The following is a 24778-nucleotide window of genomic DNA, read 5'->3' as shown; positions in this document are numbered from 1 at the left end:
ACACTGATCTCACCGTCAAGGTGAAGTAAATATATACTGCCTTGTTTAGTGATATTTGAAAAGTCACTGTAGTGATTACTTGACTGGAAAAAGTACCACATTAGATTTTGCTGTAACGTACTACTTAGTAATTTGATACGATCACATTTCTGTGCTTGGTCTTTTGGGTCCGTATAGTAGCTTAGCTAGATAAGCACAACTATTCATCAACATAATTCATACATAAGCCAATCTGCCTGTTGCCCATCAGCATTCAGTACAGTATCTAGTGTACACGTGTGTTATTTGCTGCATTAAATCCCAGGTAGAGCAGAGCAATTGCTGTCCTTTCAGACTTAATCCCTTTGATCCGGGGAAGGAGAGTTGATGGGATGTCAGGGGGATGAACAGAGCTGTGACAGGTGAAAGAGAAAAGAGGGAGGGGTGAGAGAGAATGAGCCGCTCTGCCAATCAAAGTTAGTCGGAGAAAAGCTCAATCTCTGCGTTTTATTGAATGACCCGGTGTCCCAATTTAGAGGACAAGCATGTGAACCTCACTTGGCATTTGTCTGCTCGCACGAAGAGACGAGAATAGAAGATGGAGAGGGAACGTTTGTCCCTGCGTTTCATTGTCGGAGGCTAGCGTGGCTAGGTCCAGATCCAAGATAAGTGAAGGGAACAATAATAATGCTCCTTTGATGACAAAACAATGTCTACATTTGAACAGCAGTAACGCTCAAAGTCACATGATGTTATGACATCGACGTCAACTCATTCACTGCCAGCCATTTACAATTGCATTAAGCCACCTCTTCATGTCAGAAGCGGCATCAAAGCCTTCTGTATGCTCTTGCATAAATAAAAAAAAAAAAAGTATAAATATGTTTTTGGGAGTGAACAACAAAGTATTAAAAAAACATTTATACATTTTTGGGTTTGAATGAGTTAAAAACATACATTATTGCCCCCAAACAGGGACATTCCCTCTCCTCTGTCTTATTGCTTGTTGCTGTGCGAAAAGCAGGATCTGTTCCTAAAAAAGTAATCATTAAGCTTCAGCTGAGAAAAAAAAAGTTTGTCATTTTAATACTTTAATGTTAGATTCTCATTCTCTTTGACTGTGATGCCTTCGTACTTTTAAGTGGAGACCTTTTTAATTTAGATCCCTTCTGCAGTTTGGAAAGATCTGCCTGGAAGTTTGTTCCCATTAGAGAAAAGCATATACTTTGACTTGACAGCATTTAACACAATCCCCAAAAAATGGGTCAGGTGGGACTGAACAATATCAGAGACAAATTGCAAAAATAACATTGTTTGCACAGGCAAGCATACTCATGCATACTAATGGTCAGCAGCATTTGACAGGTTGTTAAAACCAGTCAAAATCTGAGCTACATCCACGCAGAACTCCACAATGGCACATAAGGCAGCGTTATTCTGCTCAAAATGACTGGCATGGAAAGAGAACATTCAGAATGCTCCAATTCCATAAAGATAATGTCTGTTTTGCACTCATCTAGTCATCTGTAGCCGACTGTTTTGTGAGGCAGCAATGTGGAATAGCGGTTAGTACATCTGTCACATAGTTGAGACTTCTTGGGCTAAAATCTCAATTTAGGCTCTCCCGTGTGGGATTTACCTTCTTACCATCGGTTTTCTTTCACTAAAAATAATCCCACCTTTCCCTCAAAGTCAACTGGAATAAGATCTAGATGTCCAAGAATCGCCGTCTTTATGTGGTAGCTGTTACACAATCAAGTCATCTCCATAATATGGGTCCTAACTGTATGATGTCACACGCCATATGAGCGCCCCGTGGTGATCTATCATCCGACCATCTTCCGGGACCTTTCCGGCAAAGGGACTGGAGTGAGGCTCACTTCTAGATAATGAACAGAGGCCACGGCTTGATGGTTCAGCCTGGCCTCACTCCGTCACCTTTCCCCTTCAGCTGCAAAAGTCACTTCCCGTGGGCAGTGCAGCGCTCCAGTGGTTGTGCCTTTAAAACTTTTGCCCTTTTGCCAAAATGAGCACGCGGACAAGAGGATGGGGGTGCGGTGGGGGGGTCGGGGAGTGAGCGGGAGCGGTGTACATAAAAATTGCACTAGCAGTACAGTGGAACCTATAAGGTGAATACAATCCATTCCAATTTACTTGCATTCAAGAGCAAGTCAACCTGAACTTTTTCTTGGCAATAACATGTTCGACGTGCGCCCTCTTGTCTAAACACGGTATTCTGATTAACACTGTGTTTGTGGAATATGAATTAAGCAGCAAAGATGTATTTTTTAGCCATCCATTTTGCCACTTGGTGTCGACTGACATTGCAGTGTATAACGGCTCGCTTGTTTTCCGAGTTTGGTCATGTGACATTCGCAAGATGAGCCATTACTGGTCGTTACTTGAACCCTTTGGGACTTCAATGTCATTTTCAATCGAGAGCAAGTGGCAAAATGGCCGCCCCGATGATGGATACAACTGGGTGGATTTTACTGTTTAATTCATATTCCAGAAATGCAATATTAATCACAATACTGTGTTTACACTAGTGGGGAAGCATAGAACATATTATTGTAAAAACAAATTTTGATTGAACGCCCCTTTCCCCATTGAAAATTTTCCTGTTACCGTCTTGAAACTTTTGATTTGCGATTTTCAAGAAAACACTTTTTGTCCTATTGCTTGACGCAGTCAGTGTGACTTGACAGCAGTACATGATAAATATGTACTGTCAAAAAAATCTGACACCTCTGGCCCCGTCTTATGCCTCTAAATTGATTTGAGGGAAATGACCTGACAAAAGCAACAACCAATCAGAGGCAGAATGTGTGATTTACAATGTGTCAATCACTTGTCGTGTACTCAGGGGAACACTCATCTCGGGCATACCCCCGTGACCTTTTGCTGACTTGTTGCCTCATTACCCCAGAAAAGGACTCGCAATGAATGGACTGTTATCGCATCATGAACATAATTGGTTTGAAATTTTATTTTAGCGAGGCCGCGAGAGGATGTGCTCGCTATGAGTGTGCCTGCGAGTGCATGAGAAACCTTCTGTCACTGATTGGTTGTTTTTCCTCAGGCATGGTGGTTTCTTGCAAATAATAATAATTGTTATATTGTTTTTTTTTTTAATTAACTCTTTTACTGCCACATTTTATCAAAAAACTTTGATGACAACGGCTTTGATCATTCACGTTATCCTTGAAAACATTCTATTTCATGAGATTTTGTCATGTTTCATTGTAATTTCATACACCGACGGCCCATTGAAAAGAGGTACAATGCTGCCATCTGCTGGCCATAGTTAGTGAGTGTTTTTGATTCTACAACCCATTGACCAGGCAGTGCTGCACTTAGAGGTTGCACTGCCCATTGATAAGAAGAAAAGAAAAAAAAAACTTAGTTGATGTCATTTATTAAAGTTTTTGAGGGTCACAGAGTTAATTATTTTACTCTTTTCCAAGTTGTAAAAGCTTACTTTCGAGTGGGACCGAATATAGTCTTCTTAGAGTGAAATTTACTCTACGAAATGTACTGTGTATTGTTGCCTTTGCCACATTGATATAACACTATATCACGTACATCTTACTCTGCTACTGCTGCTACAATACAATCAAATCTATTTTTGGTTGTCGTCACACATCCACTTTGCCATAATTGGTCCAAAAAAAAAAAAAATCAAAGAAAAAGCAAATACTTTGTAATGTAAAATAATTCCTTTGATTCACAGAGTTTAAGATTTATTTATTTTTATCACGAAATGAGCAACTTTATACAAATTGTATGCTCACCCGATGCTTGTGTGGGTTAGATGTGATTGTGAGTGTTGTTTGTATATTCCCTGATGATCATCTGTGATGGACTCCAGCTCATCCCTAAAAGGAATAGAAAACGGATGACTAGATAATCTACTCACCCTGCGGTGAAATTGCACTAAACATTTAGGAGAGTTCAATTCTCCTATCCTAACAACCAAGGAAAATCCTCGAGATTGAGATTCCAAGTTTTGCAGAAATTCGGAATTGTATGACCATATTTGCCCTTGATCGAAATGCACCACAAAAACAGACATGCACGCAACGTTTTACATATTCTGAATGAAATCCACATTAGACTGATGCACATTTAGTCATATCATATTAAACCCGATTTGTGATGGGGCCAGGAATAATAAACGACACCATTTGAAAATTGTATGGCAACTCGAGACACGTCAAATTTTCAATCTCCTCCAGTGGGAGGACAAATCGCCTGAGAGGTTGGATTAGGCTTGTGAGTCACGGCTGGAATAAAAAAAAAAAAAAAAAAAAAAAAAAAAAAAAGAATCCTGTTGTTGCGCTTGTAATTGTCTCAGCAATATTTACATGGAAAAAAATGGAAATCTTTTGTTAGGTTTTGGCGCTAGTATTGGCTCCCCTTTGAGTCAGCGCAAGTGTTAAATATTCATGTTTTTTTTGTTTTTGTTTTTTCATTTATGCCCAATGAGAAGTCAGCAAAAAGGCACGGATTAGGAGAGGTGACAGGCTTGATGAATACAAACATTTAGGAGATTATGTTTCTGATTGAGAGAATGCAGAATACGGGCAGATTTATTCGATTCATTTCCACCCCCGCCTCATCATCCATATGGAATTCTGACTTGCACTCCGGCTCCCCAGCGGTGGAGTCTCGCTCAGTTTTTTTTTTTTTCCACGGCCGAGAGGGAATTGATCCACAAGGTGACACCCAGTGTAAGAACTGTCAATAGAAGGTCAGGCGCTTTCCACTGCCGAGCATACCGAGCGTACACTAAGCCTCCTGTGCCGCCATGCCGCGTCGATCAATCTCATATGAGAAGGTTGTAAACATCGAGACCAATCCACCGCCCCCATCACAGATTTGCCATTTCACAAAACAACACCCGCAAAGCACTGGCTGTTTGTTGGCTATTGTTGGGGGGGAGGGGGGTGCTGTGTTGAAAACCTGAAAAGGGGATATCTTTTCAAAAAGTGGCTTTTTATTGTTTTTGCAAAAGTAGTTGGGTCTCTGGAGCACCTGCAGGGTTATAATAGTTTTGGGTTTTCATTATAGTTAGTTTATATACAGTTTTGACTTGTTTTTAAATACAGTTAGTTTGAATTAATTTTTAGATGTTTGATTTTATTTTTTCAAAAATATGTAGTTTTAGTTTAGTTTTAGTATTAGTTTTAGTTTCATCTTCATTCTTGTGTATAGACGTACAGCATTGCCGAAAATAAATAAAATAAATTGGTTACATCCTGGACTAGTTGCCATTCGATTGCAAGGCATTTGTTTCCCTCCCTCAAATATAATAATTGATCTCAATCGGAAATGTTTTTATGAAAGTCGACCAACTGGAAGCCTGACCAGCACTAATCAAGGCGATAGCTTTCATGCGACAGGAATAACATCTTCAAGAAGCATCAATTTCTTTGTCACGTTTCCTTGTCAGAGTCGGCCAGCGAACAAAGAGACACACATTGAGACACAGACGATTTGGTACACACACGGCCGCCGACAGAAAGGCAAAAACTTCAAGAGATGAATTTCTGTTCTTAGTGTTTAACTTTGATCTGCTTTATTTGATGTGCACTACAGAAAGAATATGTTTCTTATGTTCCATCACTTTTTTATTCTTCATCTGCTTCCTTTTCTGACATCAAATGCATCCTGTTGTGTACAACAGATTGAAAGTTGGACAAGTTCTATTAGGTCTCAATTCTTTTAAAATGCCCTTTTTCTGTTTGGAGAATTGTCATATTCTGGCTTTATGCTGAATGGTTTGTTTTGGTAATAGGGGAGGCAGGATGGATGGATGGATGGATGGATGGATGGATGGATGGATGGATGGATGGATGGATGGATGGATGCTGTCTTTTGAACTGTGCGCTCATAACAACAAAATATAAATGGTACTTTTTTGTCCAACTTGAATTGTGGGCTTGGCAGACCACATCACACTTTTCTACGCCCAGAGTGTGTATGGTTCAATATGTCTCCTGTCATAAAGCAATTGTCCTCATTCTTGATTCATAAAGAACATGTAGTAAATCTTCCATTCTAAGTATGTGCCTGATGCCAGATGCAAGTTCACACTCTACCATGCATAGCGACCGGCTTCTCTGTTTAAAACAATTTAATTTTCATTAGGGATGTTTTGGCCCTTCTATGTTAAAAAACTACACTAATTGTCAGATGAAGGGGAACGGAATATGCCTGTGAAGCAAGTCAATATGTGGAGGAACTCAATGTGTGCGTGCACTCACAACATAACATAAAAATAACAATAATAATAAAACATTATAATAATAATAGTAACATAACATCACTGTTATGTACAAAAGCACAATATTGTTTTTTTTTGTTTTTTTTTAGTATGAGCTTAGTTTTTTTACAATATTGTGACCTTTTTTAAATATCGCCAACCTCCCCATAATATCGTGATAATTATCGTATATTGAGCTTCGTATCGTGACGTTTGGATATCGTTACATCCCTCACTAAGAGTGCAAGTACTAAATTGGCCTGCCAGCAGTCCAGACCTAGCTCCCATTCAAAATGAAAATGTGATACTTTTACACAACAAAGGACACCTGAGATTGGTGAGCAACTGATGTACATCAAATAAGAATGTGTTAGAATTCTACCTACAAAACTTGAACAATAAGTTTCTTTAGTTCCCAAATGGTTATTGGGTGAAAGGTGAAGTAACACAGTGGTAAACATGCCCAGCTTTTAACATTAAATATCTTGCCTTTGTCGTGTTTTCAAGTAAATATAGGTTGAAAATGATTTGTTTTCATTGATGTTTTATACAATGTCTCAATTTAATGGGATTGAAATATATAATAGTCTTATCAAAATCATAATTTTGGTGTCATTATAACACTAATGGGTGGATGACTGATTAGCATGTCCGAATCCCAGTTCTGAGGACTCGGGTTCGAGTCCAGGCTGCGGCCTTCCTGGGTGGAGTTTGCATGTTCTCCCCGTGCCTGCGTGGGTCTTCTCCGGGTACTCCGGTCTCCTCCCACATTCCAAAGACATGCATGGCAGGTTAATTGGGCGCTCCGAAACGTCCCTAGGTGTGCTTGTGAGTGTGGATGGTTGTTCGTCTCTGTGGGCCCTGCGATTGGCTGGCAACCAGTCCAGGGTGTACCCCGCCTACTGCCCAAAGCCAGCTGAGATAGGCTCCAGCACCCCCTGCGACCCTTGTGAGGAAGAAGTGGTCAAGAAAATGGATGGATGGATCGATGGATAAAACTAATCCACAGTTTGATTCATTAGTAATATTCCTCAGTTTGAAAAAGAGTCCACCTTATCCAGAGGTCACTTTTCCCAGAGCTGGAGTGATGGCCTCTCATCCAAACATCCTGTGACAGTCTCCAGACCTCTCACGCCACCAATAAGGCGGCGGCGGCGACTAGCACATAATCACATCCAGGCGGCCCCGATGCCCAAAGTTGCATCTCCTTTCCGTGTCAAAGCCGCGACTTTGTCGGGGATGAAGTGGAAGAATCCCTCTGGTCATTAACTCCTCCAAGTTGGATGTCAGCAAATAATGTCATCCACTCTGCTGGGTCAGCTATGACTACACTCGTTATTATTTCTTGGGACATTTCATAGCTGTTTTATAACTTTGTTTTGGTGTCTTGTCACACAATTTAAATGTCAGTGAGTCCTCGCCGTGATTAAACAACAGGAAGTCAATAACGCATGCAGTCATTCTCACGTTTATTTGTCATTGGCAAGCGTCACCATTTTCTATTCGTATAGGTCAGCGAAAGGGACCATTTGGGCCTTTATTGTCTTTGCTCGTGTATTATTTAGAACCCCGAGGAGCTTCTTTGCTCTTTTTATATGGCTCACCTAATAAGATTACTTTGACACTCTTTGCCCCGTGAGCGGCTTTTGATGCAGTGCAAATAATTTTTTATTTCGACGCCAGCCTCGCCCTGCTGATTGGTGAAGTGCTCGTTAATTGGTTTAAACTTTGCTCTCACCGCTCGGGGATCAGCATGCTTAATTTCGGCGAAAGGTCAGTATCAATATAAATCCGATGGCTCGCTTCGGGGAGGGAGGCGGACGGCTGGAAATAAAAATGGCGAGGAGTGACCACCGGGAGGGAGAACGGGAGGTGACCTTGCTAACACCGGAGCGACGGAGAAGATTAGATATTGAAGCCCGGCCTCTTGTCAGGTGTTTATCGCATGTGATCTCTGCTAGATGAGGTCAGATTTTCGTATTATGGCAAAGCAACTGCTTAAACACAAATGATTGCGGTATAGTATTCAACAAGAAATCAATGGAATGGCCCGAAGGGAAGACATTTTGAAGAATCTCGAAAGGTACTTTCAAAAGTAATCTGGGTTTGTACTTTCTCATCGGCTTCAGTTTCAGACCCAAACCACATGAGGTGGTTTTATATAGATGGCATAAATGATTATTTGACCGTTAGTAATTCTGATGATTTTCAGGCTATATTGTGGTTCATCGATTGTGTTTTTGTGCAACGTACAGTTTTGGTGTGTGTGTCACTGTATATTGCAAACATCTGCGGTTCAGAGTGATTGTTGATTATGGGTTTTTACTAGGGATGTGCGAGTACCGATACCAGGTATCGGTACTGGGCCGATACCAGCCTTTTTTCAAGTACTCGAGTACTCGTGACGCCAACGAGTACAAGCGACCGATGCCGGATGTATGCCAGATGGCCAGTCCAGCCCTGCTTGTGGCTAGCAAATGCAAATTGGTGGAGGCTGACTGTATTTTAATACAGACATTTCAAAAGATAATTATTCATTGTATGTCGTGGTCAAGAAGAGAAAAACATAAAAATATAGGAATTTTAATGGACAGTGATGATGTGGATTTTTTATTTTTTTTTAATTTAATATGTCCACACCACAATTCAATTACCATGTCTACATGCACCTGACTAAAAAGAACCAAGAATAAGGCTAAATTGAAAAGACTTCAATTAAAGCAGGATAAAAAAAATTTTTTTTAAAAGTGCTCGTGCAAAGGCAGCGTAAGTGAAAAGGCACTGGAGCAAAGTGGAAGAGACTGCGGAAGATTGCAGTCCGGAACGCATGCAGTGAAGAGAGATTTGACAGAGACTCTCCTCTGTGGGGGACGTCCTTATTTCATCAGACCCTCTTTCTTTTTCTGGCACAAGCGTTGCTCGGCTCTGCAGAAGCTGGCATGAGAGGCTTTGGTACTCGAGACCCCGGGGGGGTCATCCGCAGCCCACACTTGCCCCACGGGATTTCACTCACCCAAATGGAGATATGAACAGCATCACTGATTACATGTCGAATACGTTCTACGGCTCATCACTCTCTGATGTCCACATGGAGTACTCACACACGCGCAGTGACACACGAGCACGCAACCGTTCTGTCACACACACACCCCCGCAAGCACACGCACACACACATTGCAGCATCATGACCCAGAAGCGTTTGATCCATCAAGGGATTATGGTGACTGTCAATCAGATTTGAGAGTGATGCTGAATGAGACAGAAATTAGAATATAAAACTATTTATTAGTGTTGTTCCGATACCGTTTTTTGGCTCCCGATACCGATACCCAACTTTGCAGTATCGGCCGATACCAATACCCTACTGATATTTGAAGTTTTTTTTTTTTTTGTCAACATGAAAAAGCTGTCCTGCCATTGGTTCAGAGCATTCAAGGGCCAATAGGATATCTTAGATGGGCATGTAGTGAACATGTCACATATCAGTGAATGTCGTACATCAGCAAGACACAAGATGCTGCATCCAAAATCCTATATTAGCGTTGGAATTAATGGTATCGGCATGTTACTTGTGAGTAGTTACCGATACCGATACCACTGGTTTAATGCAGTATCGGCACCTCTGCCGATACCATATCGGTATCGGAACAACACTATTATTTATTATTGTGTGTTAATGCTCCAATTACTTCTATGACCTGATATAATGTATGCACAAATCACAGTACAACTATATATAAATATATTTTTTTTATGTGCTCAGTTAGGATATGGATCACAAAAGTGTAAATGTAGTAAAACCCCATAAATTGAATATCCTTAGATATTGAAAACGGAGATCAGTAGTATATTGGAATTGTACAGTAAGTGAAATGGATTAGCAAGAACCTGTGTTAAAATCTCAAAAAGGTGAGGATGCAGCACGTTGCCACGGCAACTGCATTTCACAAAAAAAATTCCAAAACTTCATATTTCACCATCATGAAGGCCTAAACAATCTTTCAAGCAAATATGAGGTGGATCAGGTACAACAGCATTGGTCTCCGCTTTTCATAGCAATTTCTCAATACGAAATGTCTTAAAGAAAAAATATAAACCAATGAAAACCTGTTTTCTAACGCTGTTGCTTTCTTACTTTTTTTTTTTTTAATTAACCAACTGAAATCTTCATACAATTCTATTTTCTCTTATGCGTGTGTGTCCAAGGCCAGCATCTAAGCGTGACCTTTTAGTTCATATGATGAGGAATTAAAATTGAAATGTAAATATGTCGGAAGAAGTCCGCTCGAACATTTTAATACATTAAATGTACACATACAACATACTGTAGTTATGACTGGAGATTGATGCATACATTAAATTTAGAAATGAGTATGATTTATTGTTCCAATTTTGTGATGATGACAATTGTAATTAGATCATTCAGTTGTTACAGTCCATGAAGATGTATTGCGCAGGAGTAGAAATTGGGCCATATTTTTGCTCTTACGAGGATTATATCATGGAAATTAAAGCTTTTCTTGTCTTTTTTTTTATCGCATTTCTAGTCTTTTTTTTTTTATGGCATTGTTAAATGTTGCTTAATGATTAAGACATGTTCAGGATAAATCATCTATTTTTCATAATAGCATGCAGGCATGCTGAGTCATTATAGTAACATAGCCCATGTTTGTACAAATCACGTTTAATTGTCGTGAATTTGTAAATTGTGCTCTTTTGTTGTCTACAAATGTAACAAGAATTTTCTTTGTTGGGATGGATAACCATAATAATCTGGTGCTATGGCGACAACATTTCTGACTGACTTTCATAGTGATATACAGAAAGTAATTTTTTGTTGTTGTTGTTGTTATGTTTGGTACGAGGCTCTTTTTTTGCTTCTTCTTCTATTTTTTTATTTTATTTTTTTATTTTTTATTTTTTCAATAATTAACAGACTGCGATCTCATTTCAGCCCTGAACGTCTTTTGTCATTTTAATGAGCCTTGCCGCGTAAAATGAAGTGTCAAGGCCAATGCTGTACTTTTGTTGCCTTTTTGGGAAGAAATTGTATCTGAAGCTAATGATTTTGTAATGTTTCTGCCATAACAAGCTCGGAGCAGAAAATATAGCCATTATTCTCGTCGTGCCGCCTGCTGCGTTTATTTAGTTCACAGCTCTCAATGAACAGGCGCTGTCTTGTGTGCGTGCGCGTGTACGTGCGTGTTTTGTGCGCGCGCCGCGTGTGTGTTTGTGTGCATGCGCGTGAAGTTCAAACCCGAGAGAGTTTAAGCACGAAAAAACTGTGCTGCCTGACATCAAGCTGTCTTTTTTTTTTTTTAACATGAATAAAGTTTTGACAGCAAGAAAAATACAGCACTTGGGCTTTAATAATAAAAATGCCTTAAATCAAATCTAGTTAGCATAGAAAAAATAGGCTCATTTAAGAGCCTTCCTGTGTATATCAAATTGTAGATTACATAATTTTCATTTGTTAATTGAATACATAAATGAAGTAAGGATGGACGATCAATGAGTATTAACTTTTTCCGCTCGAGAGCCAACTTAAAAATGTTGCTCAACTAACGTTTACACTGTTCATAAAATAATAATTCAGAAAATCTCGCATAGGATTTGAATTACCACTCAAACTCCATGAATCAAAAATCCCTTTGACAAGAATTGTTCCTGATGGATGATAAAATAAATTGCAACGCTGATGATAGATTTTTATGACCTTAAATTTGTCAAACTGGATTAATCAGTTAATGGCGAGAACCAAATTTAGTCGTGTGTTACGCATTGTCAATTATTTGAGACTTGATGACGATTCAGGCAAAATGGCAACTGGCTATTTTGATAATGCATCAAACATTTGAATCTGCAACACATTAACGTGAATACTAGTAAAATAAAAGGAATTCAACATTTTGAATGGGTCCATTCCTGTTTACACAAAACTTAAGCAGGATTTCATTTTGTTCCGATACTGTGAAAAGTCCTCGCCAAGGTCGGACAAAGAAGTTGAGCGTACATGCTAATCGTCACATCCAGAAATTGTTTTTGGAATAGTCTCAAGTTTCATGAGTTTTTTGTTTGTTTGTTTGTTTTTTAGTAATCCAGAAAAACGTCCTTTTAGAAACGGTGGCAATCTGTCATTTGTACTTGCTTCCAATAATGAAATTATCATGACTTGGTGAGAACAGTTTGGTAACACAATCAGCCTGAAATAATGTATGAGGCAAACAAAGTATAATATATATATAAAAAAAAAAGAAGACAATATTTGGTGAACAATGAACAATAATAGTGAATAACAGTCTGGTTAGACTTCAGTATTGTTTTGTGCTGAATCTTATGTATTGATTTACCAGTACTTAAAAATCAAGTACCAGCCTAGCTACTATGGAACTTAACTAGAGGATGTAGTTAGTATTTAACTGGCAGTGTCCACCGCGGGAATCGAACCCACATCGCAATCAAGTACACTATGTATGAGAGCAAATCAGTTCACTTGAGCTAGATTTCTGCGTCACCATTGTGGTTTTGGGTAGCATTTGAAGAATTGTTTTCCTCGGCATGTCCCGCCCTACTCTGCCTCCAATTGGCTCATCAGTCCTCATGCCAAAAGTTAGCCAATCTAATCAGTGTAGGCAGGGGTACCAGCCAATTAGAGACATGTATGGACTACACCACTGCTAAGGTGTGTAAACAAGCACAACTGTAAATATCAGGAAAAAAAAATGTGAGGGGTGTCCTCACGTTTGTGAGACACTGTACAAACATTTTTCCGGGTATTAATTATTCATTTTGAATTTTTCATGATGTCACAATGACAACTCTCAGAATGACCTCACTTGAAGAATGAACTCAACCTATCCTCATACAACCTCTACATTTCCAACCGAAAGCGCCGCATTATAAGGCGTCTCAGCACAAACGATTGACTCAAAGCCGGCAAGACCTGCAAAAATGTGACCTTTCAACATCAAGGCGTCGAGAGTCTTCTTTGAGCAGCCTCGCGCCAACGACTCCCCGCTATAATGATAATGCGGTCGGTAAGCCCGTGAGACAGCTGTGTTATGTTCCGTTCTCTCCAGCTGACTGGACCTTAGCCTTAAACCATCTGCAGCAGTTATTCCAAACTGATGGACACAGAAGAAATTAGCCTATCACCCAGCGCTTGCCTCTTGGTACATCACTTGATGAGCGCTTCATGAAGGCATGAAGGAGACTGGGGGAGGGGATGATGTCGACAGGGCCGAAAGTTGGGACTTTGCTCGTAAACACAGTGGTGCACAGACAGTGGGAAGGATTTGGCATCAATAATCCACACTTTTTCAGTACCTATTCAAAAGCCATTTCATTTACGTTAGCCATTCAATTAGGTTAGTTGATACTGCTGGAGGCTCAGGGGGTAAAACCTCATATCAGGTTTATGCCTCTTTTCAACTGCACTGTATTTACTCATGGTGCACCACTTGGCTGTGACCAGAAGTGGCACTGTTGAGTCTTCATTTTGATTCAGTTTGCTATCTGAAGAATTCTTCAAATTCCGATACGTAGACTGATATTTTACATTACTTTACATACATTTATATTAGGGCTGGGCAATAAATCGAATTAATTCGATACATCGTCATTTTAAAAAATCGAATCGTTGAAAATTTGCTAAATTACGTCCAAATGCTTTTATGTGTTATAATTTTGCACAAGTGGCAGAATGCTGGATGTGGGGTTTACAAGACATGTTTACAATAGCTACCAACTACTTAATTGTGACATTTAAGCACAAACTATGAATGTTAAGTGTATGTTAAAACTGTTTCTAGAATCAGTATATGTTACTGGTCTCTGAACATTTTGCACAGGAATTATTTCTGAATAAATGAAACCTTGAAGTAAACGTTTGTTGGATTTATTAGGTTAAAATTGATTAAAATCGTAATTTTCCTGAATGACAGCAAAAATCAAGATTTTATTTTTTGGCCATATCGCCCACCCCTAATATATATATATATATATATATATATATATATATATATATATATATATATATATATATATATATATATATATATATATATATATATATATATATATATATATATATATATATATATATGGCATTTTTTTTACTTGGTCTGAGGAAATCTTCTAATATTATTTGGCTGAAAATGCCATAATCAGCAATATTAAAACAATAAAAGGCTTGCAATATTTCAGTTGATTAGTAATGAATCCAGAATGTATATGCATTTTTCTTATTTTATTGCATTACAGAAAATAATGGACTTTACCACAATCTTCTAATTTTCTGGGACAGTCCTGTATATATATATATATATATATATATATATATATATATATATATATATATATATATATATATATATATATATATATATATATATATATATATATATATATATATATATATATATATAAATTATGCTGGATGGCAAAAAAAAATCCGTCTTGTAATACTAGCAGTAATTCCGGTTTGCCACCTGTGCCATGCTGGTCGAAATGTATGCGAACTGCATAGTGAATGCTGGATGAATATCTTTTCTGATGCCACTCCTAGAATCTAACTAGATGTTGAAAAATCTGCCCCTTTTTTATCAGTTTAACAAATTGAAGACAGAGTCCATATGACAGATGATGAATAGCAAGGTGCCCCCCCCCCATCGGTAAAGGCAACACCCTTGAAAAGTGCTTTAACGAAATAGGAGACTTGACCGGTGGGGCGTGAGATGCAAATTGTTTTCCCCCAACCGAGAATCTGATTGAAGTCGGCGAGGAGGCGGCCGAGCCGAACGCAGACCTCACAAGCTCATCATGCCGGCCTTGGGCTCCGTGGCTCGTATCGAGATCAACTCCCCGTGTCCGAGCAAACACAGATGTGTCCGCCTCATTTAAATGCTTTCCTCTGGGGGGGGTGGAACGATGCGATGGCCGCGTTCCCCTTCGGTTGGCAACGGAAATCTCCTGAGGAAAGCACATTTTTAGTAAGAAGAGAAATGGCCTGACGTGCGTTGGTCAAGCTGGCTTGAAATAAGCTTGACTGACTGCGAAGACATTCAACCTCAGTGGACTTGGTGTGATGGAGTGCGTGTTCTTTCGATAAGACTCTGCCAGGTGGATTCCTGTGTTGAAGACAATGCCCAGTTCCAAGCCCCCGAGGAACCTCTGCACTGCTTTTTAAGCAGCTCGCCTCCCTTTTGTTGACCATGCACTCTGCTCATTACGTGTATTATTTCCCAGGGCTTTAAAACTCTAACCGTGATAAGATGATTAGCATAATGAATGGGCAATCGGTGGCACCGCAACAAACAGTAAAAAAAAGAAAAAGAAAAAAAAAGACACATTTTGTTGTTTGCAGAGACATAGCCTCCTCAACATAAAAGCTCTTTATACACTACTTACAAGTGTCTATCATAGGGATTGACAGAACTCATTAAACAAATTAAATAATCTGGCATTTGAATGAGCTAAAATTTGTATCTAGATCACATAATACATTGATGGCCTTTGACAAGACAATTACAAAAAAAAACTTCATTTGTTTTAATTCAGTTTGACGTATTTAAAAAAAAAAAAAAAAAAGATGGATCCAGATAGGACACACCTTACTGAATCTAGATGGTAACGGAAGTACGGTATCTGACTTTAATGTGGCGGCGTTGTTATGAAACTCACTAACCCTAACGTGCCCTAATTCCAACCCTAACAAACTTGAATGTTTTTGTTTTTGTACAAATGTGATACATATTTGAAATGGTCATCTCATTTCATCTGCGAAGCCTGCCCGTCCAGCCTGGATGTAACAGCCAATCATATTGCAGCAGGGCGCGTCGTGCCTAAACCTGGAGTGGGATCATTATAATAGTTTTGGAATTTCTTTTTTTCTTTTTTTTTTTTTTTAATTCAGTCAATTTATTCGTTTTTTAGCATGTTCTTAAGTTTTTATTAGTTTTTATTTATTTTGAAAATGCTTCAGTTTAGATCAGTTTTAAGGAGTTTTATGGAGTGATTGAACGCACATTGAAAGTCATCGAAACTAATCACTGGGGGTGTATAATGATTATCGTGTCTATTGCCCAATGACTACAATGAAGGATAAAAAAATGTGCATCAAGACTCAAAGTAAACAGAAACACAACCTGCAGTACATTGAAAAAATACGTTCAATGTAATGAAATCTCAAAAGAAATACTAAAAACAAAACACACTTTATCTTACTCTTACATTACTGCATTACTGCAACATTTCAGTCAGTAGGCGAATCATTTCTCACAAGCGACGAACGACCTGAAGCGAACTTTGCCACAAACTAGAAAGGAGGCAAGTACAGGGATTATTGTTGGTAAAGTTAAATGTAATGTGGAGGATGCACGCTGACTTTAATAGGACCTTTGGCAGGGATTAAATATATATCTATGTGAGTTTTACTCAACAGCGACTACCATGCTATCAGGTGAGCAATGCCTTTATTCAGTTCTTATTGGCTTTGACCCTTCTCTCAGCACCTGGCCACTAGTCATTTATTGTAACAATTGGTTGTATCGTGACCCGCAGTGAGAACTTATAGACGGTATATCATCCCTGCCTGCGCTTGAAGTAACTGGATGGGCAACATGGCTGGAGGGCATTGAGGCTTGTGTTATGTCAAGAGAGAGACAACATTTCTTCCAGACAAGTACAGTTGTTGAATTACTTCCACATGAGAGAATGTAATTGACTTGTATTTCGCTGCAGTCCGAAGACATCATCCTAAATCCAGATTAGTCTCGTTCTCCTGTTGAAACCGTGAAGCGAAGCAACCAATGAACACATATTTTCATACAAACTAACCTCTCTCTGCCTCTTTTAAACAGACTTCTTTTCAAGGCAAGAGTCAACCAACAGTTGGAAGACTGTGATCACACTAAAGGTTTTACTATAAGCTGTGTTCAAATTCGAATACCGGGTCATTCGATGGACCATTCGGAGACCGGGTCCGCATAAATTGTGGACCGCCGTTTAGTCCGTCATTAACGGATTTCCATCTTTCGGCGATTCCTTCATGATGCAAAGCCTTATAGAAATACATGGTGTAACAACGGTCTTGCCCAGCTCTTCTAATTTGTCTTCTAAATGATATTATGAGATTACAGACAAAAACGTACTTACATTTTCAAGTAAACGTCGCCAGGTCCAAATGTGAGGTGCCTTTGGGTGCCTCCGGGTTTAAAGTGTAGAACAAGAATGGTGTAAAGAAGAGTGGAGCAATGTAGGCTAAGCCCAGATTTGATTGACGTGAGAATTTGGACAATGGCGTGTTACGGAAGTTACGCCGACAAATTTGCCCTTTGGACACAGACTTATACATGATTGGACTATCAATATTAACCTTGTGGATGAAGCCAGACAGCAGGATCAGTGGTAGAGTGGTTGTCTTGTAACCCAGGGGTTGTGGGTTCGATCCCATGCCATTGTGACCACGTTGAAGAATCCTTGAGCAAGGTACTGAATTTCCTGTTGCTCCTGATGCTGCGTCATCAGGAGGTGAATGAGTAGTCAAATGTATAGCGCTTGCTTAGAGGTGACACTTGTAAGGTGGAAAGCGTTATATAAATGAAGTACCACTTCCCAACAACTTCTATTATTTGCGTGTTTTAAGCCAGGATCCCTGTACAAATTGAGAGCCTCTTTCACTGTTTGGATCAACCACTATAGAGTATATCATATCAGTAATGTGTATCGTGACTCACAGAGTTAGATTTATATTTCACAACAATGTTTTTCCTGATGGGCTCAAATGCTTTCTATTCCTTGCGGATGCCGTACGGAAAACGTGCCACATCCGTTCCGCAGTCAGTGTGAATTTGGGCATTATGTTATACAGATATGCACCAAGCTTTTTGTCTGCCCGCTTCATTATTTTATTTATTTATTTATTTATTTTATTTTTTGTCAAAATGTTGCAGTACAAATGGAAATCACAGTGTTGAAATTAGTTTGAGTATTTTAAGTGGCATTCATCATCATTTGGGGGGGGGGGGGGATAATGGACATTCCTTGGTGTGATTGCTTCTATTTCTGGCTTCTTTTTTTATGTTAATAATACCACTTCCATCTTTTGTCATTTTTGTTCTCACAGAATGTATGCTGATTAATTGCTAAGCGTTCACTCCCACACAGTAGAATTATAACCGCAAGGACATGAGCTATTTTCATACGAATAGGGGAGCATAAATGAGCCTTAGGAAGACAAAATACAAGGGTTTCATACCCCTCACCTTTTCAAATTGCACTTGGTATTTTCAGATGGATACTGTACATTGAACAGACAAATGAGATAAACAAACAGACAGCAACACAATCAGTTAGACAGATTCGCTCACAAGAAGTTACAGCTAGGTGGGCAAAATAAACAACCAGAGAGAATTTGCGGGTATTTCCACATGCGCCTTTGTTTGACGACGGCTATATCGGTGAGTGACAGTCAAGTAGAGGTGTCAGTGAAAAATGGGTTCATCCCACTCAAATATAAAACTTGGCTATTACCTCAGTTGCGATTCTCTTGATTGTGCACATTTGTCATTTTGTGTGACAAGGACTTAAATAACTTGCCGTTTCCTGCTGACAATTTGACCCAAAAACGACACTGCCTGCGCTTTGGTTGGGAACAATTTTTACATGTCAATATATGGACTGATTGATCGAGGCAATAAAGCAATCCCCCCCCCGTCGCAAACCTCTCGAAGGTTAACCGCTCTATATGGCCGCAAAGTTGCCCAAAGTGTGTTGCGCCAGGTGTAATTTTAGCAGCATCCCTCACAGCTCTGTCACTTTGTGTTTGGAGTTCTGGCTGAGAAAATCAGTCTCCACATGGACAGGGATGATATAGTTAGTCCTCCTAGGCCTACCCTCATACTCTAATCGGCTTTGAGAATAGCAATGGTTAAAGGACATCATTGTCTGCTTTCTTGGTGTTTCAGCCCTTAAGGTCTCGGTGCCTCCACCGAGGCCAAAGCATCCCTGGCCCTCATGCTTTTGTTTTTGCGCCTCGGGGGGCTAGCAACTGCCAGGAGCTCACCAAGGTTTATGAAGTCCTTCCAAACATGCAACATGTCTGGAAGTATCCCAGCCTCGGAGGTATCTCAGCATAGGCATCTGTGGAGGGTCGCCTGAGGATGCTTAGCATTTACTCCACCCCCCGCCCTCCTCAATTCCAACTATTCTATCGATGCGCATTTCTATCCTTTTCGCTTTAAATTCCGCACGGCTCCAATTAAGTGTCGCATAAAATGTCCGCTTAAATTGTCCTGAAAGCATATGCAAATGTTTGCGGATTGAGCCATTTAACTCTGCATCATCAATTCCCCTGCATCCCAGTGTGTGCCAGCTTAAAAGTAACACAATCTCACTATATTGAGCAAGTGCAAATTCAACGCCAAATCCCATTAGGACACGGGGAAACAAACAAACGTCTGTGTCCTTATCCGGTTAATTTACTGCGTTCTCTCTCTCAGATTGTCTGTTATGTCACTTCCTATTGGGCACTTGCATTAAATTGTCCCAGTTTGTGGTCTGATTTTCCCCTTGATTACATTTGTGACCTGTTGTTTTTCATTTTTAAATCTGAGTGCAAGTTTAATCTTTTCACCAATCCATCACGCTTCTGCATAGGCGGGGTTCTAAATTGAATGAGTATCTCTGAAAAGTACATGCGCATTTAACGGCAAACTCGGTGTGAGGGTCCCTGCCTTTCAATTGTTTGAAAGCGTGAATTGACTTTTGACGTTAGTTTACAGCAGGTGAGATGAGTGAGGTGAGATGCTCGAGACTAAAACAAAACATCACTAGCTACGTTTTTGTCAATACAGATTTGTCTACCCTTACGAAACGAAAATATATTGCAATATATAGCAAAATATCATGCAATACATTTAGCGATATATTCCCATATATGACATTTAGTATTTATATTTTACTATATATTGCAATATATGCATAGACAATATATGTGTATATATTGATAAATATAAAAAATGTATTGCAGTCCAGACCAAAAGGAGCACTATATTTTTACGTGTAACAGATTGTTACAACAATATACTGTAATATATGTGTATGCGTGTGCGCTCACATATTCCCACTATAAACTTTACAACATTGAGAAAATACAATGAAGACAAAAAAATTGCATAATGAAATATTTATTTTTGGCCACCTTGAAATATACTTCCATTGTTTTCAACCCTCCACACTGGATCTTGGATGTATGCATGAATACAGACATGGATGTTGTGGCAGATCAATTAGCATACATTTTCTTTAAAAAAAAAAAAAAAAAAAAAAAAAAATCAAATCAAAAATCTGTTTTCTACCATGAAATTCCCTTTCATACCTACATTTTCAACATTAAACATCTGGTTCTTCTTGGAATATCCGTTTGATCAGAATCCGGAAGGATATATTTTCTTTTCATTTTGGATCGGTCCATTTTCAATGTTTGTCATAGCCTAGCTGCTCTGTAGCTTTAGCTCGTTTGATAGGATGAGATATAAATAACTACATTTACCAGAGTGCTCAGCGCGAATGACAACCAATCATAGCGCACGCAATGTCTTTGGCGCATGCGCAATGTTAGGCGCGAAGAAACATTTGAACGCGAGACGAGAGTATGCCGAGTAGCTCGCTCCCGGCGACGGTAAAAGAATTGCCCGGAGCAGAAAATGTCAAAATATAGGTTCGGACTTCGCCCTCGTTATCAACTGGATAATTGATTTTGACCCAGTTGCCATTACAAACACGACGTATCTTGTTCAATGTCGCACAACAAACAGCAAGAAGCCTGCTAATGATGGCCCGTCGAAGATGCTGTTGTTCTTCAGTTAGCAGGTGAGTCGCTCTTCTAAAGCACAATTTATCACTTTTCTCCTTCAAGTTAGCGTTGCGTTATTTAAAACAAACAAACAAACAAAAAAACGCCAAAATGTTTGTTCTGTTTAGTTTAGCATACGTGTATCCTTGTTTGACTATTTTAATCATTTATTCTGTAATATTTTTTTCAATTACATTGACATTAAATTTGTATTTGTTAATTAATATAGAAAAAGAGGCTACACTGAGAGCTGCTGTCTAGCCAGGAAAACGACGTCCTCATCAGTGATCTGCAGAGCCAGATCAAGGCTTTATGTAAAGAAAATTCAAAACTGTGAAGCATGGTAGTTAAAGGCGAGTATTGAGCATTATGTAATTCATTATTATTGTACATCATATGGTATTTAGACAACTATAGCCTGAGGCTGATTCTTAATGTGCTATCTACATCTAAAAAGCAGTCGCCCATTATTGGCATGTGTAGTCAGATAGGTAGGACCACTGTGGATAAAAGGATGAACGAGCATGATAAACTGTGCATGGAGTCGGTGTCTACTCTAAATTACTCCAGTTATAATTATTTGATATGTCAACTGATGTGTGGCTTCGTGGACAAAGTTATTGACTGTCTGTATAATCTTGTACTTTAAAAAAAAAATTAAAAAATAGAAATTCCTGCTCTGTTGGTGGAGGTGAAAAAGCTAGTTTCCCACAACACCGCGACCAACGAAAATGTTGACAACCGCCCCACCAAAGATGCTGTTGGACCAGATGCTGAGAGTGACTATCTCGGCGAAACATCACTTTGCATACTTCGCGGACACACACAAGTAAGTACTGGTATTTGAATTTCTAACATTAGGACTTATAGCATTATTGCTTGTGGTGTTTTTCTCTTCTCTTCACATTCTAATTCAATTTAATTTTTATTTTACTTTTGTCTATGCCAGGTGAAAATTGGCAAAGATGATGTCACTATCTCAGCACATTGTTGGGAGAGTGCAAGAGCTTATACCACCCCCAATGGTATGGCGCGGGTGCTGCTGATGGGTCTCTTTGATGTAGAAGTCCTCCTCAAGTCGAACCTGAAAGGAGGGCGCAGCAAGTTGGATCCCAATGCAGAGCGTCGACAGGCTTTCGACCCAAGGAAGCTTCAAGCTTTGAAAGGTAAGAATTTGTCAGAGGTGGTTTTGAGGGCACCTCTGCGAGTGTGGACTTTTTTTCTTTTTCTTTTTACATTTACAGTGAACCAGAGCAGGACGTATGGGTCAAACTCTGTCTGCGAGGGCCGGAGTCCTGCAGGTTTTGGATGTTTCCCTTCTCTAACACAGATGGTATATGATTAGCTCATCAGCAAGCTCCTGTTGATTGGAATCAGTTTGTGTTGCAAGAGGGAAACCTCTAAAACCTGCAGGACACCGGCCCTCGAGGACCGAGTTTGCCCATCCATGTTGAAGTAGTGGGGGCAGAGCACTGATTTGTATATATGACTGGATAGCCGATAAGCCACGACTTTTGTAGCCACAAGGCTAACATATTGCTCCTCTCTAGGAATGTTTCTCAGCATACGATCCTATACATTTACAGAATCAAAATTGAAGAACATTTGAGACCGTACTTGTAGGGGTGTTAACAAAAAAAATCGAATCGATTCAATAGGCAGCCGAATCGATTTTTTAACATCCATTTTTGATGGAAAAATATTCAACAAAACGTCTAACTTTCACACCTTTAGCATGGAAGAATGTTATATTAATGGAACATTAAGCCTTAATATTTTATTTCAATGCTGTTCAAACATGAAAAATGTTACAACCTGTTTGTTTGTTAAATACAGTGGCTCACAGTTATAAGACTGAAATCTTTCAGTGTACAAGTTTACTGAATGGTATTTTCTAAATTTGAGTAAAAAAATTACAACAATCGACTTGCAAATTCATATCGGGATTAATCGGTATCGAATCGAATCGAATCGTGACCTATGGATCGTGATATGGATCGAATCGTCAGGTACTAGGCAAGTCACACCCCCAGTACTTAGTAGAAAGAGCCTGACTTGTGATTTGAATTTGTTAAATATAAACGAGGACTTAAGACATTTTACAACTTGCCTTAAGTAAATGTACAATTGATATGCTTAATGATGTTTACAGAAGGAAACTTGTATATTTTTTACTCAAGAATTATACCTGTAATTCAACAAAAGATTCCTCTGCCAAATCTAATATTGGGGTCTAAGGAACTGAGCAATAAAAGAAAAAGGGGTCTTCACAGCAGCATATACCATCCACTTGTTAAAAAATAGTGACCATCCCGCCAACCCCTACCCTACGAGCTGTGTATGTCTAAGCTGTGCATATACGTACAGTTTATACAGTTGTCTGCTCACGAGATGGGAGGAGTAAGATGGCAGTCTTTGGCTTCAACTGCTTGCGCGGGCATGTATGGGCTATCAGCTATCCAGTAATATACACAGATAGTGGGGCAGACGGACAGAAAACAGGAGGACATGGGTGGGTAATCACAGTGTTGTTCTGTTTAACAGATGCTGTTGTCCAGCAGTTTCCCGGGGCCAAAGAAGCTGATGTGAGAAAGTCCATCAATAATCGAATCTGTGAGCTAAGACATCAGGTGAAGCGGAAATTGTAAGATTTATAAGTATTTTCAACTTGTGTATTGCACTATTATAGGATAATAAATAATAATAATAAATAAATTTGTTTGTACTTATACAAGATTGCACTTTCAAGAATTTGCACTGTTTAATGCTGTTCCTGTGAACAAAGTACATGTCTGCCTCAAAATCCTTTAGTTTTTTTTGCTTTTCTTTTAAAAGGAAATAAAGGTGAATTTTGATAAATGCCGATTAGTCTGTGTTAATGATTTGCCCATATACTGTTTGTTACACATTTCTATATAATTATACACCTATTCTATAATGTAATAAATATATTAATGCACATATTTTTACATATTTATGGTACATTCTACCATATATTTTCTCATATATTTTTACGTATATGTTCATATATTTCTCCATATATGTAAAATACATTGACACATACATTGAAAATATATGCAACACTATATCTTTACATATATTACCAATACATTTTCCTGTATAAATTACACGGCATGACTGGATATTTATGAATATATAATTAAATATATTTTGTAATATATAAACAAATATATTATATCTTGTACTCAATATATTGTGATATATGGAAAGCGGCAATTTTTTGGATATTTTGCAATATATTACAATATATTACATGAAGATATAATATCTTGTGTAATATATTATCACTAATATAAAATTCCATATATTTACAATATATAATATATTGTTGTATATACTGGGAAATAATATATTTGAATATGTTGCAATATATTTCAAATAATATATTGGTAAATATATTTTCGTTTCGTAAGGGTATACTTTGTCTGACCAACTGGAAATGGCGTAACCTTGGACAGGTGTATGGTGGGCTGTTTTCACACCAACGGAGAGGCACATGTCCAACCCTTCATCTACAAGAAAAAATCCAAAATTCAAAACTAAAAATTATATTTTGAGCTGAAAAGTGTTCTCTTTACTTTTGTTATTCATTTGGGGACACTAACAATCACTTGAAAGTGGCTCTGGATCTTTGCCCTGCGTAGGTCTCAAGTCAT

The 24778-nt window shown here is 38.8% G+C and overlaps 2 protein-coding genes across 5 annotated transcripts in view; both read left to right on the top strand.

Moving 5' to 3' along the window:
* Window positions 1–24778, top strand: part of insyn1 (inhibitory synaptic factor 1) — a 148450-nt gene that overhangs the window by 19784 nt on the left and 103888 nt on the right. The window lies entirely within an intron of this gene.
* LOC144017026 (uncharacterized) lies at window positions 20874–23974 on the top strand. Of its 2 annotated transcripts, XM_077518269.1 has the most exons (5): window positions 20874–21118; window positions 21331–21454; window positions 21770–21930; window positions 22051–22267; window positions 23646–23974. In XM_077518269.1, exons 2-5 carry the CDS (start codon window positions 21442–21444, stop codon window positions 23747–23749), a joined length of 495 nt encoding a protein of 164 aa, XP_077374395.1. In that variant the 5' UTR covers window positions 20874–21118; window positions 21331–21441; the 3' UTR covers window positions 23750–23974. The 2 variants fall into 2 exon arrangements, 1 of the variants encoding a protein (XP_077374395.1); XR_013283060.1 differs by lacking the exon at window positions 21331–21454.

Source organism: Festucalex cinctus, chromosome 4 (genome assembly GCF_051991245.1).
Source record: "Festucalex cinctus isolate MCC-2025b chromosome 4, RoL_Fcin_1.0, whole genome shotgun sequence".
In the NCBI taxonomy this organism is placed as follows: Eukaryota; Metazoa; Chordata; class Actinopteri; order Syngnathiformes; family Syngnathidae; genus Festucalex; species Festucalex cinctus.
This window is presented reverse-complemented; position numbering and strand designations above follow the sequence as displayed.